The following is a 14,707-nucleotide window of genomic DNA, read 5'->3' as shown; positions in this document are numbered from 1 at the left end:
CGCAACTTGCCCCGCGTTGAGCGTTACGTTGCCGGCTCCTCTGTTGGCAACCTGCCTTCTCTGGGAACTGTTATGCTAGTCTCGATCTGGTCTGGCACCTTGAAGCGATGGGGTGCTGCTCATTCATTGCCGCCCCCAGCTTGTTCTTGAAAGATCATCCTTGATTCCTGAAACTGCTTTTGTGCAGCCAAATATTGCCTTTGGTGTAGAGATCAGTGGGGGAGTCAGGGGTTGGGGTGGTGGCATGGTTAGAGAATCATGCCCTTCTGCCTTGCCATTTATAGGCGTTAGATGGGACATGACCGCAACTTGCCCCGCGTTGAGCGTTACGTTGCCGGCTCCTCTGTTGGCAACCTGCCTTCTCTGTGAACTGTTATGCCAGTCTCAATCCGGTCTGGTTCTCGTCTTGGCAACTTGCAGCGATGGGGTGCTAGGACAGGTTTAGTTACAAGTTGTAACAGGCCCACTTGGCATAGAGATCAATGGGGGAGTCAGGGGTTGGGGTGGTGGCAAGGTTAGAGAATCATGCCCTTCTGCCTTGCCATTTATAGGCATTAGATGGGACATGAAGGCGCACAAGACAGCCACTTGCTCCTCGTTGAGTGTTACGTTGCCGGCTCCTCTGTTGGCAACCTGCCTTCTCTGTGAACTGTTATGCCAGTCTCAATCCGGTCTGGTTTTCATCTTGGCACCTTGCAGCGATGGGGTGCTGCTCATTCATTGCTGTCCCCAACTTGTTTTGGGTTTCCGTTCTTCACTCTTTTCCCCCGAGACACCCAGAAAGCAGGTGGGCATTGGTAAGATTGGCTAATAAACGACATAACGTTGACTTACCCTGATTCTTCGCATAGCAGCAACGATTTCCATACGACTGTTGGGTCTTGTGACATCCAGACTTCCGATATACTGTAACACAAGTAGAGGGTAAAGTTTAGTCCGGTCCGCATACCAGACCTGGCACAGTTTTTTACCCTGAATGCCCTCCCAGATGCAAAACTCCTAGGTCTTCCTGGCTTGGGACCAGCACTGAAAGTGCACTGACAAGTGCACCTCCCAATGGCTAGACTGTTTTGATCATCCCTCAAAACAGAAGATGAAGATGCCCAACTGGCAAAGGTCATGGTCACCTTCCAATGCCTGGACTGTTTTGATCATCCACCCCCCCACCACCCCCCCAGTTATTTGCCAATCATGTCAGTGAAGATGCCCAACTGGCAAAGGTCACAGTCACCTTTCAATGCCTAGACTGTTTTGATCATCCCCACAGTAATTAGCCAATCATGCCAGTAAAGATGCCCAACTGGCAAAGGTCACGGTCACCTTCCAATGCCTGGACTGTTGAGTCCCCCCCCCCTCCCCCCCAGTTATGACTGTTTTCATCATCCCCGCAGTTATTAGCCAATCATGCCAGTGAAGATGCCCAATTGGCATATAGCAATGGTGAGATTCAAACCTTGGATCTCTGGATCGCATTGGTAGACTTTACCACTCTAATATTTGGCTGCACTCCGACAACCCCAGTTGCTTGGACAGCGCCCTAGCTCCCTAGCTGGTCAGTAGTAAACTCTTAAGTTTATGTATTCCTCCACCAGTACTAATGACTTGTGATTTCCCATCTGGCCAGCTGTGTCTACACAGGCTGGTAGCACCGCCAAGACTTGAACCCTGGTCTTTAAAGTGGTAACCTATTGTTTTAGACTGCCGCACCACTCAAACCCCCAGCCCACACACATTTTGACCAGGCAACGTTCTGACCAGAGCAGTTCATCTGGAGCTCAGTGAATTGTGATTGTGTAGCCAGGCAGCCAAACATTTATGGGCTCTGTGTTGGTTCATTTCTCCACTGACAAGGTGCTCGGGGTGTAAGGCAGCTGGTATTCCTGAACGTGTGTGTGAGCAAGTGAGCCCACGAGCGTGTGTGTTATGTGTGTCCACAACAGTGCACATTTTTTTGGAGATAATTCCTGATCATTTGTCAGATTATTCAAGGATTCCATTTAAAAAGAGACCTGTGATATCTGCAAGCTAATCCTCCAGTGGAAAATGTGAGCCTTACGGTCCCTGAGCAAGGAAGCGTGAAGCAGGGTACTAAAAATAATCACACCAGTCAAAATATTTGGGAATCAGAATTGCTGTAGCGGATTAAGATTTATGGAGGAATTTCAGTGCGTAAAGGCCAAGTGCGCAAGCTTAAGCTGACCGCACGTGATCTTCCATCCCTCGGGCGGTACTGCATCAAGAACCGCCACTCAACAATAGCTGATATAACCACATGGGTGAGGGATTACTTTGGAAAAATTACTGTGCAAAAAAGATGCCTTATGTCCAGAAGCGGCGTCGACTTCTCTGGGCTCTGAGGCATCTAGGATGGACCATCACACAGTGGAAACGTGTATTGTGGTCAGATGAATCAGCATTCCAGGTCTTATTCAGCAACAAGTCCAAAAGTCAGGGTCTGTCATGGTATGGGGTCGTGTCAGTGCCCTTGACAAAGATCGTTTACACTTCTGTGATGGCAGCATTAATGCAGAAAAGTACATTACATTTACATTTTCAGCATATAGCAGACGCTTTTATCCGCTGTATCATTACAGTTACAGTATACAGTCTGAGCAACTGAGGGTTAAGGGCCTTGTTCAAGGGCCCAACAGCAGCAACCTAGCAGTGGTGGGGCTTGAACCAGCAACCTTTGGATTACTAGTCCTGTGCCTTAACCACTAGGCTACGGCTTAGAGCAACATATGCTGCCTTCAAGACGTCATCTTTTCCAGGGACGTCCATGCATTTTTCAACAAGACGATGCAAAACCAAGGCACGGCTGTGGAAGAAGAGGGTACGGGTACTGGACTGGCCCGCCTGCAGTCCTGATCTGTCCCCAATACAGAACGTGTGGACAGTTTTGAAACGACGACCCCGTACTGTTGCACATCTTAAGACGTGTATGCAGGAAGAACGGGACAAAATAAAAGCTGAGACACTAAATCGCTCGGTATCCTGGGTGCCAAAACGTCTTTAAAGTGTGGTGAAAAGGAACTGCGACATTACAAAGTGGTAAATGATCTAGGAGGTTAAAGACTGCAAGTCCAGACTGCAGTGCCAACAGTGCTGCTTCTACTAGATGTGATGGAAACCTGGCGTGTTTGCAACAAAAATGTCCAGAATTTACAACCGACTGTATCACAGACTGGATTGAACAATGAAGAACTCCAATTATTTTTTTGCTAGTCATAGCTTTCAGTTCAATTTAATTTTGTGTTTGTATGATTTGTGTAAATCCTATTTATTTCAAGTATCCTCCAGGCCACCCAAGAAGGATGGAGGTCCCCGCTGAGGCTGGTTCCTGTCAAGGTTTCTTCCTGTAATTTTAAGGGAGTTTTTCCTTGCCACTGTCGCCCTCGGCTTGCTCGGTAGGGGTTTTTGGTCTGTTGGTCCTGGTTTCTGTAAAGTTGTTTTGAGACGATGTCCATTGTAAAAAGCGCTATAAATACATTTGACTTGACTTAAATGCTTTGGTTTTTGGTCTACATCATAGTTGGGTTTCAGTTTGGATATCTTTGTTGTCTCTACACTGGCTTCCGGTTAGTTACAGAATAGAATTTAAAGTGCTGCTACTGGTCTATAAATCAATGAATGGGTTCGGCCCAGAATACATCTCAGAAATGTTTAGAGAATATAAACCTAGTAGATCTCTTAGATCCATGGACTCAGGTCAGCTAGTTGAGCCCAGAGTCCAAACTAAACATGGTGAAGCAGCATTTAGCTGTTGGGCTGCATATAACTGGAACAGACTGCCAGGAGATATTAGATGTTCCTTAAATGTAGAAATGTTTAAATCCAGGTTAAAAACTTTTCTTTTTTTCTTGTGCCTATGATTGAGCTCAAAATTTTTGCTATTACCCTTTTACCATATTTCTTTTAGTTTTTCATGCTCTTAATAATTCTTTTTATAGAGTAGTGTACATTCTAAATTGTAGGGTATATTTTACTATATTTTCTTTTAGTTTTCATGTTTTAATTGCTTTTCTCTCTTGTTTTAATTTCGTATTTCCCAAATTGTAGGGTATATTTTACAATATTTTATCTCTCGTTTGAATTTCATGCTCTCAAACATTGTAACAATGTTTGCAAGAAGTCTTTCTGAGGTTCTAGATCTCAGGAATGTTTTAATGCTTTTAATTCATTTTTTTATTTATGTAAAGCACTTTGAATTGCCACTGTGTATGAAAGGTGCTATACAAATAAACTTGCCTTGCCTGACACTTACAACTACCTCTATTATGAGGACAACTAAACTAAATCAGTATGTAAGAAGACACCTTAATTTCATTAATAACACGAACTATGGATGAAGGTGTTTGTTTGTTATTGCCAAAATAAAACATGTAACCTGGTATATTTATTGGTATGCCAGTGGCACCCAATCTAATGATTGCAGCAGGATGTAAACACTTGTAAACTACTATATATTTCTACTATATAACCACATGCATGGACTAAGTTCACCTTTGCTTGGAAGTGGATGCCGTGCTGAAACGCTTCATCGTTGTGAAACGGGACTCGCGCGTCTGCCGCATCGTCCACCAGGTTGTACCTGTTCCGTCCGTGCATGTCCCACGAAAACAGATAAACGCCCCACGGAAAACTGTTCACAACCACGATCCTTATAACGAAAAGACGGAAATCCCCGCACGTTTCACCTTGCACCGAAGAGTCATTGTGAGATCGGGCTGTCAGCGGTGAATGGAGTACAAACAGCGCGCTTTCCAAACGAATCCGTTCCCGCTCGTTCTGCTGTGAACGCGCACTGGTGTTTTCCTGTTAATTGTCCCACGAATACAAAAGTGAATGGCTGGTTGAAAACTAATAATTAAGGGACTTGACCGGTAGGCGAAGCGGAATTCCCAGGAGCTTCGTCGTTCTCGGGCAGGCTGGAACGCTCGGCTGAGATCGGCAGGGCTCGGTTAACACGCTCGGCTCGACTCACTCGCTCGGCTCGACTCGGCTGAGTTCGGCAGAGCTCGGTTGACACGCTCGGCTCGGCTGAGATCGGCAGGGCTCGGTTGACACGCTCGGCTCGTCTCGTCTCGGTTGACACGCTCGGCTAGTCTCGGCTGAGATCGGCAGGGCTCGGCTGAAATGCTTGGCCTTCGGGCGGAGTTCATTTTGCATACAGGTCCATTTGATAGTACAAGCTTTGTTGTGGTTGGCGCTAAGGCAGGGGTGTCAAACTCATTTTCACATAATGCAGATGTGGCCCTCCTGCTGTGATTGCAGTCTGCCTTTTAAGTGTTGGACAATTTGTTGTTTTTCTTGGAGGCTAAATTCTGTGTTTGGTGTCAAAATGCCAAATTTATAATTTATATTTATAATGCATATCTACATTTATATTGTACTCCTTTACCACAGACACGGCCTCATAACACGAGACGTACCATTTTTTCTTCTTGAAGCACAAACTTCATCCCATCTTCCATTAAATTACCTCCTTCTGCTTCTTTCTCTTCTTGTACATTTTAGGATTATTTGTAAATATTTCTCAACATCACTTGTTGGAAAACCGCGACACGTGTGCTAAGGGGTAGCGGCCAGACAGCCTTTCTGTATGAAGTCTGCATGGTCTCCCTCTGTACTCGTGGGTTTCTTCTGGGTGCTCTGGTTTCTTCCCACAAGTCCATACCTTTTTAGCCTGATTTCACCCTGTTCTCACCCTGTTCTTCAATAGTCGGGACCCCCACAGGACCACCACAGAGCAGGTATTATTTAGGTGGTGGATCATTCTCAGCACTGCAGTGACACTGACATGGTGGTGGTGTGTTAGTGTGTGTTGTGCTGGTATGAGTGGATCAGACACAGCAGCGCTGCTGGAGTTTTTAAATACAGTGTCCACTCACTGTCCACTCTATTAGACACTCCTACCTAGTCGGTCCACCTTGTAGATATAAAGTCAGAGATGATCGCTCATCTACTGCTGCTGTTTGACTTGGTCATCTTCTAGACCTTCATCAGTGGTCACAGCACACTGCCCACGGGGCGCCGTTGGCTGGATATATTTGGTTGGTGGACTATTCTCAGTCCAGCAGGGACAGTGAGGTGTTTAAAAACTCCATTATTGCTGCTGTGTCTGATCCACTCATATCAGCACAACACACACTAACACACCACCACCACCATGTCAGTGTCACTGCAGTGCTGAGAATGATCCAGCACCTAAATAATACCTGCTCTGTGGTGGTCCTGTGGGGGTCCTGACCATTGAAGAACAGCATGAAAGGGGGCTAACAAACCATGTAGAGAAACAGATGGACTACAGTCAGTATGTGTAGAAACAAGGAGGTGGTTTTAATGTTATGGCTGATCGGTGTATATCTGGCTCTTTGAATGTGTGTGTGACCTGTGATAACCTGGCAACCTGTCTCTAGTGTTTCCTGTCATTTGCACAACAAATCAGACCCATCGTGACCCTGACCATGATAGTGGTGGTAAACAAATGAATAAATACATTTCTGTAGTCCTGTTGGGATGTATGGGGCAGCTGTGGTGGTTTGTTAAAAATAATAAAATAAATGTCAATAAACACTCACACTACCTGACCAAAAGTATAAGGACAGGAACATTACTCCAGCTAATACAATTACACTGTCGGACCACTGTAACAACCGTTAAAGGCTGTAACAATTCTTTATTTGCAGCATATGGAAGTCCCAGCAAACACAACCGTGTAGTCTTTCTTTCTGTCTGTCTGTTTGTCTTTCATTCAGTCTGTCTGTCTGTCTTTCATTCAGTCTGTCTAACATTCTGGGTGTGTTCGAAAACCTAGGGAGCTGCCTTGCTGTCTTACTGTCTACATAGGCAGCTGACTTAGTAGAGAGGATTCTAATAAGTCAGTGACATACTGTATAAGTCAGGTTATTCGAACGCACTACTTAACGACAGCGATTCCATCGGGATTAGCATTTCACGTTTAGCATTTAGCATCTCGCCATTAAAACCAATAAACTGAGGTAGCACAGCACGTTAACGTCAATATAACATCTCCCTTCATGTACCGATAACGGTTAAATTTCCTGACAAGCCCGAACTTGCAAATAAAAACACTCGGTACAAGTTTATACAAGTTAAAAATCCGTAATATTTTATTTACGTTTGAAAATAACTCCATTCGTTTCTCCGCCCTGTCAGCCATGAATTCTGGGATTGTCTTGATCACTAAGGCAGCGTCGGATGCTCACTCGTTCTTCAGCCAAAATAACATTGAAATATGAAGATACCTCAGAAGTGTGGATTTTAGGGAATCTAGGATTTCAAACAGCCTCCTTCTCGGGAGCGCGCACAGGATGACGTAAAATGCTGCCTATGTAGAGAGCTCACTAGCTTTTCGAACACACCCACTGTCTGTCTTTCTGTCTATTTGTCTGTCTTTTACTTAGTCTGTCTCTTTCTTTCTTTCTGTCTGTCTGTCTGTCTGTCTGTCTGTCTGTCTGTCTGTCTGTCTGTCTGTCCGTCCGTCCGTCTGTCTGTCTGTCTGTCTGTCTGTCCGTCTTTCTTTCTGTTTGTCTTTCATTCATTTCTTTCTTTCTGTCTGTCTTTTTTCTGTCTATTTTATTCAATCTGTCTGTCTGTCTTTCTTTCTTTCATTCATTGGTGGCATGGTGGCTCAGTGGCTAGCACTGTCGTCTCACAGCATAAAAAGGTCCTGGGTTTGATCCCCAGGTGGGGCGGTCCGTGTCCTTCCTGTGTGGAGTTTGCATGTTCTCCCCATTGTCCATGACTGTGTTCGATATAACCTTGTGAACTGATGAACCTTGTAATGGGTAACTTACCTTTCCTGTCATAAGAGTAACCAAAGTGTAAAACATGACGTTTAAATCCTAATAAACAAACAAACTAGTCACAACATTGTTACAACTGCTGTGTTTGACACTGGGCAGCTGTGGGCTTGAATGAATGCCAAGTCTTTATACTGTGCACATTGTCAACGTTTTAAATTGATCAAATCGAATCTGATTGATTTAGCAGTGTGTGTGCTTGAAAAACGCCTACATTCACTACTTAAGAAGCGTGTCCACATACTTTTGACCATAGTGTGTGTGTCGTTTATAAGATGATGTCTCCATCTACTGGATAAGGCTTTAACATGCACCCTATAATCTTCAATTCCATAAAATATAATGGAGGTGTGTTGAGGTTAGTAGGAAACTGGGAATGATCCACATGAATAGGAGGGTGAGGACCGATCCCAGTTCTCCCAATAACCCAGTTACTGCTACACCACAGTAACTGAACACGTGACTCGTGACGCGCTCCTGCTTTTGAACCAAATTACCAACCGTTCTATGGTGACGTCACAATGCGCGTGGCTGCATTACCTGAGCGCGAGGAGAATCAGCTTCATTTCTACTTACTGTGGAGTAACGAGAAGCAGAGAGATGTGAGTGCAGCTAATCGATGAATTCATTAATAAATCAGTTCTTTTATCACTAATAAAGCTTAATTAATTAAATATTAAGTATAATTTACAATATATTTAAGATGTTGATTCACTTTTACTCTTTCTTTGCTATATAATATTAAAACTGGGTTTGTGTATATGTGTATATGTGTATATATATATATATATATATATATATATATATATATATATATATATATATGTGTGTATATATATATATATATGTACAGTGTATCACAAAAGTGAGTACACCCCTCACATTTCTGCAGATATTTAAGTATATCTTTTCATGGGACAACACTGACAAAATGACACTTTGACACAATGAAAAGTAGTCTGTGTGCAGCTTATATAACAGTGTAAATTTATTCTTCCCTCAAAATAACTCAATATACAGCCATTAATGTCTAAACCACCGGCAACAAAAGTGAGTACACCCCTAAGAGACTACACCCCTAAATGTCCAAATTGAGCACTGCTTGTCATTTTCCCTCCAAAATGTCATGTGATTTGTTAGTGTTACTAGGTCTCAGGTGTTCATAGGGAGCAGGTGTGTTCAATTTAGTAGTACAGCTCTCACACTCTCTCATACTGGTCACTGAAAGTTCCAACATGGCACCGCATGGCAAAGAACTCTCTAAGGATCTTAAAAGACGAATTGTTGTGCTACATGAAGATGGCCAAGGCTACAAGAAGATTGCCAACACCCTGAAACTGAGCTGCAGCACAGTGGCCAAGATCATCCAGCGTTTTAAAAGAGCAGGGTCCACTCAGAACAGACCTCGCGTTGGTCGTCCAAAGAAGCTGAGTGCACGTGCTCAGCGTCACATCCAACTGCTGTCTTAGAAAGATAGGCGCAGGAGTGCTGTCAGCATTGCTGCAGAGATTGAAAAGGTGGGGGGTCAGCCTGTCAGTGCTCAGACCATACGCCGCACACTACATCAAATTGGTCTGCATGGCTGTCACCCCAGAAGGAAGCCTCTTCTGAAGTCTCTATACGAGAAAGCCCGCAAACAGTTTGCTGAAGACATGTCAACAAAGGACATGGATTACTGGAACCATGTCCTATGGTCTGATGAGACCAAGATTAATTTGTTTGGTTCAGATGGTCTCAAGCATGTGTGGCGGCAATCAGGTGAGGAGTACAAAGATAAGTGTGTCATGCCTACAGTCAAGCATGGTGGTGGGAATGCCATGGTCTGGGGCTGCATGAGTGCAGCAGGTGTTGGGGAGTTACATTTCATTGAGGGACACATGAACTCCAATATGTACTGTGAAATACTGAAGCAGAGCATGATCCCCTCCCTCCGGAAACTGGGTCGCAGGGCAGTGTTCCAGCATGATAATGACCCCAAACACACCTCTAAGATGACCACTGCTTTATTGAAGAGGCTGAGGGTTAAGGTGATGGACTGGCCAAGCATGTCTCCAGACCTAAACCCAATAGAACATCTTTGGGGCATCCTCAAGCGGAAGGTAAAGGAGCGCAAAGTCTCGAATATCCGCCAGCTCCGTGATGTCGTCATGGAGGAGTGGAAAAGCATTCCAGTGGCAACCTGTGAAGCTCTGGTAAACTCCATGCCCAGGAGAGTTAAGGCAGTTCTGGGAAATAATGGTGGCCACACAAAATATTGACACTTCAGGAACTTTCACTAAGGGGTGTACTCACTTTTGTTGCCGGTGGTTTAGACATTAATGGCTGTATATTGAGTTATTTTGAGGGAAGAATAAATTTACACTGTTATATAAGCTGCACACAGACTACTTTTCATTGTGTCAAAGTGTCATTTTGTCAGTGTTGTCCCATGAAAAGATATACTTAAATATCTGCAGAAATGTGAGGGGTGTACTCACTTTTGTGATACACTGTATATATATATATATATATATATATATATATATGTATATATATATATATATAGATATATATGTGTATATATATATATATATATATATATATATATATATATATATATATATATGTATATATATATATATATATATATATATATATATGTATGTATATATATATATATATATATATATATATATATATATATACAGTATGTGTGTGTGTGTAGGCCTGTATATATAGCAGCCAATAATGCCTTTAATCTTAAATCTTAATGCTTATAAATGTAAATATATTTACTCACACTTTTGTGTGGATACATTTGAGAACTTGTGTGTTCCTTTAAAAAGCTCTAATATGAAATTCAACCCAATTTTGTGTCTTTTGTGCTTCCAGATGCGTCGAGTGAACAAAGTGGACGTCGTCCACCCAAAGGTTCCTGTTCCCCAGGAGCGTCTGTTAGAGTATTTCAGGGGCAAATTAGGACGAAGCGTGAGCATCTAAACAAGTTTTACTCTGGACTCTTTATAATCGTTGGACTTAATTACTAAATCAGTAAATAGATCAGACACTTTTGTTTTGGATTGATTATGCTTTGTAAGTAATATTGCACTGTATTTGTTAGCTGTATGTCGAACCGGTAGAATTTGACACGTCGGACAAGGACGTCGAAGTGACGTGTGGATCCTACAACAGCCTCCATGATCCACACTTGAAGAAATTCTTCAATAAGCCCAAAAGAAAGGAGCATCTTTTTAAACAGGGCCTCATCACCCAGGACGATCAGGTGCCCACATTAGGAATAGGAACTGAGCATTTCACTACTTTAATGTGTCTTTAACACGTCTGCAGGCACCTCTGAACTAGCGTTGGTGTTTCTTTTAGGTCCTGTGCTCGCTGAAAGAGCTGAATCGGTACGTGCGCTACATCCAAAGAGTTCAGCACAGCTGGGACAAACTTTTCCAGCAAGAACAGGTAACATGAAGCCTGGAGTGTTTAAACCACCATCTTCAAAACCACTTTGAGCCAGCAAAGTAAAATACATTAGTGTTAAAGTAAGGTGGGGCTTACAGTGCTTTTAAATTAAATGATCACTTGTGATTGTAGAAGAAGCTCCTGAAGAAGTTCATGGTGCTAAAACTTGATGGTGAGGTTCCTGAGAACATCAGCACAGCTCATCTGAAGGACTTGCTCATCCATAGAGGCAGAACCACCTTCAGGAAAATGTATGTTTTTTTTATTTTAGTGGGTCCATCATTTATTAATCCTTTACTAATTCATTCATATTAACATTTTTAATTGATGTTTATTTTTCTATGTAAAGCTACAAGAAAATCATAACACAAGGCAGCAATCTGAACAATGCTGAAATGGTAAGAACTACAGTACGCTACTACACTTTAATCAGAATGGGGGTTGGGTGGTATTATTGCTAATAAAACTATGATTTAAATGAATGTGCTTAGGCCTGGGAGGCGACTCAAAGAATCCAGTTGGACGAACTAGAGAAGGAAGTTCTCAGAGAGCTCCGGATTGAACGTCGTATCCCGCCAATGGACCTTCCATCTGGAGTGAAAAACCTAGAAGAAGGAATATTTGAACCATCCTGCTCGCCTGAATCGACCTTAATGACCGCTCACCAGGCCAAGGGCAGCACGTTGGCTCAGGATTTCGGCCGTGGCTCCTCACTTGTGTCTCCACGCACTGGGAACTCAATCCAGTAAGTTCACGAGTTAAACAGTGAATAAAAGCTGTGCCATTTTATGTGCATGACTTAACATTTATTGTTGGTTTCATGTGATAGGAAGACCAGTCAGTTGACTGATGGAGGTGCTGCAATACTGGAGGATCTTCTAGACCTGGGCTCAAAATCAGCGAGTTCCTCTGTAATGACCTCCTCCAACGATGCTGTGAATTCACCCCCCTTGCTAACGACGGCTGAGAAGTTGGTGCTGGACGTCCTGAACGGTTCTGTGTCCTTGATAACATGTTGTAACAAGGCTGACGATTTTGAGAACTCTGACTTGGATCTCGAACCTCCGAGTCCGTCAGTGTCTCCCGTTTCCTCTCCTGAACGTATCACAGAGAGGAATGTCACTACAACTCATGAAGAAACGAGACCTACCCTTCAGCTCTCTAATCCCGAGGACTCTGAGATCACCTCACTAGAATTCAGACCTGGTAGAATGTGCCAGTCCGCTACCAGCCCAACTACATGTACAAAACATGTACGATTAGATAAACTCAGTGAGCATGTTGTCGGACACGCCCTGAACACGGTGATATCAGTGCTTGAAGGTGAAGGACTTCTACCACTGCAGAAACCATCAAACGAATCTGTTGAATCAGACCTGTTGGCATGTTATGGCACCATGAGCAAAAGCCAGAGTCCGACCCAGAGTTCATGCTCAGGTTCCGATTCCCAGCTGAGCTTAGAAGCAATGAAGGTCGTAAGTCAGACTCTGGTGGAACTCCAAAAGAAGTTATCGGATGAGTCTTTGATTCTAACCTACTCACCAGAGAACACGGATGCCATCAATGAGGTTATCAGTGGCATCCTGAAGCAGATTCAGGAATCACCCAGCTTGGAGGGCAATCAGCTCAACTCATCCAGGTCTTCATGTTCAGATGATTATGCTCAGTCTGGTTCGGACAGTGAACTTACAGATGAAGCTGGAGATACTATCAGTTCTTGGTTCCTAGATAAGTTCAACATATTTAAGTCATGCTCTGATGACCAGAACTGGCTGGAACTGCTGACTGAAACCCATCTAGATTTGTGGCTACGTGCTTTAATCGCAGAGGAGGTCATGAAGATTCGCTCTCTTCTACAAACTGGTAAGATACAGTATTCCCCATTAATATTTCTACTTATTTCGAAATACTCTGTGAGCTCTGTTGGATGTCATTTCTAAATTACATTTATTCATGTAACAGAGGCAGAAAACGAGAGCGCAGAGGACACGCCCTTAAAAAACACCAGCACTACAGACGTCCCTAAGACTGGTGGAAGTGATTCTGATGCTCTGGGTGCTGCAGATGCTTCAACCAGCGACACTCCTGATGTGAACCCAACTGGTGAGTACATGTTTGACATAATGCTCTATGTACGAATAATGATCAAAGTTCATGCTGTATTATTTTAATCATTTATTCCTCTTTATCTTTTCTCTCATCCAAAGGCACCAAACAGAAGAAGACGCCCAAAGATCGCAATTTCTTCAGAAGGGCCTGGAAAGCTTTGAATCGGACGTTCACCAGGCGCTCCAACAAGATTCACCCGATCTGATTTTACCATCACGCACGACTGAGCACGATCAGACACTCCTTAGCTAGATCATTATCAGGGACACGTCTTGCTTGGGCTCTCAGAGAAACCTGAGGAACCACGTTTCACCATCAAGTCTTCAATGTTCTTAGACTTCTCTCAGTAGGAAGCTGCCTTCCTTTGATTCCAACCAGCGTTCACCTGGGACTACTGTGATCTCCCTTATATGGGGTCAATGTTGTTCCTTACTCTACTTTGGTTCTGAGTCATGAGCTCCGTTATTGAGAGCTCTGCTGTACCAGAGTTTTGTTTGGTACCACAGTCTTACTTTGTCCCATCTTGGCTTGGTGCTACTCATCGCACCAGCATCTGTGCTGAGTCTTTCTGAGTACCTTTGGTCGCAGGATTCCATGGTGACTGTGGTACGAAGACATCAAGAAGACATTGTTTCTGCTTCTCTGTAAAAAAACCTCACCAAGTTACAGTATGTCCATGGTGATGATCTAGCTAGGTGTGTTAAATCATGAAGTCACATGACCAAGTGCTAAGTTGTACCAGCTGCGTTTCTTCTCCAATACCGTCAGCCAGAGGAGGATGAGAACTGTAGACGTCGTCTTCTCACCGGGGTTTTCAGCCAGTATCAAATAAAGCATATTAAATAAAGTTCTAAACTTGGTGCCAAAATTCATGTTTGTCTTAGATTTCACACACAGCAGCATTTTTGTTTTCGAACAGACTGATTGTTGAATGTTTAAGAGGTAACTAGACTCAGGATCCTGGTATTTGATCTTGTAAAACAAGGGGTCTGTGTGTATAGGTTTTTATTGGATCCAATCGATTAGTCATTCAAAGACCAAAACCATCTGATAACACTTGGGTGAAATCAGGGGTCTGATTGGTATGAAACCCTATACCTCTTGGATCCTACATAGGACATAAGACTGATTGTCCAGAATTAAGGACTTGCTTGTGCAATGCCAGGTTACCTGCTCTTCAGACTCAACTCAGACTCGTTTCAAATGACTCAGACTCGACTCATGACTCGTAAAAAAAATTACTCGTGAACAACAAAAGTCTCAGTGACGATTAACCCGTCTTTTACATGTGACAACCCGTTTTGGCCGTCTTGACCCGCAAC

The 14,707-nt window shown here is 43.4% G+C and overlaps 2 protein-coding genes across 2 annotated transcripts in view; one reads left to right on the top strand and one right to left on the bottom strand.

Annotated features, from left to right (window-relative positions):
- The window catches only part of si:dkey-34e4.1 (carboxyl-terminal PDZ ligand of neuronal nitric oxide synthase protein), a 35,262-nt gene extending 30,654 nt beyond the window's left edge, over positions 1 to 4,608 (bottom strand). Inside the window, exons 1-2 of the mRNA XM_062989184.1 lie at positions 4,504 to 4,608; positions 835 to 906 (exon numbers count right to left, since the gene is read on the bottom strand). Of these exons, the coding sequence (XP_062845254.1) occupies positions 835 to 906; positions 4,504 to 4,608 (177 nt within the window). The remainder of the gene's footprint in view (positions 1 to 834; positions 907 to 4,503) is intronic.
- Positions 4,609 to 8,347: 3,739 nt separating this feature from the next.
- LOC134303707 (uncharacterized) lies at positions 8,348 to 14,240 on the top strand. The gene is made up of 10 exons (XM_062989181.1): positions 8,348 to 8,428; positions 10,698 to 10,793; positions 10,927 to 11,088; positions 11,187 to 11,276; positions 11,409 to 11,527; positions 11,626 to 11,674; positions 11,768 to 12,021; positions 12,106 to 13,139; positions 13,239 to 13,379; positions 13,484 to 14,240. The coding sequence occupies exons 1-10, from the start codon at positions 8,348 to 8,350 to the stop codon at positions 13,588 to 13,590; spliced, it is 2,133 nt and encodes a 710-aa protein (XP_062845251.1). The 3' UTR covers positions 13,591 to 14,240.
- Positions 14,241 to 14,707: the final 467 nt, after the last annotated feature.

Source organism: Trichomycterus rosablanca, chromosome 26, assembly GCF_030014385.1.
Source record: "Trichomycterus rosablanca isolate fTriRos1 chromosome 26, fTriRos1.hap1, whole genome shotgun sequence".
NCBI classification, from domain to species: Eukaryota; Metazoa; Chordata; class Actinopteri; order Siluriformes; family Trichomycteridae; genus Trichomycterus; species Trichomycterus rosablanca.
This window is presented reverse-complemented; position numbering and strand designations above follow the sequence as displayed.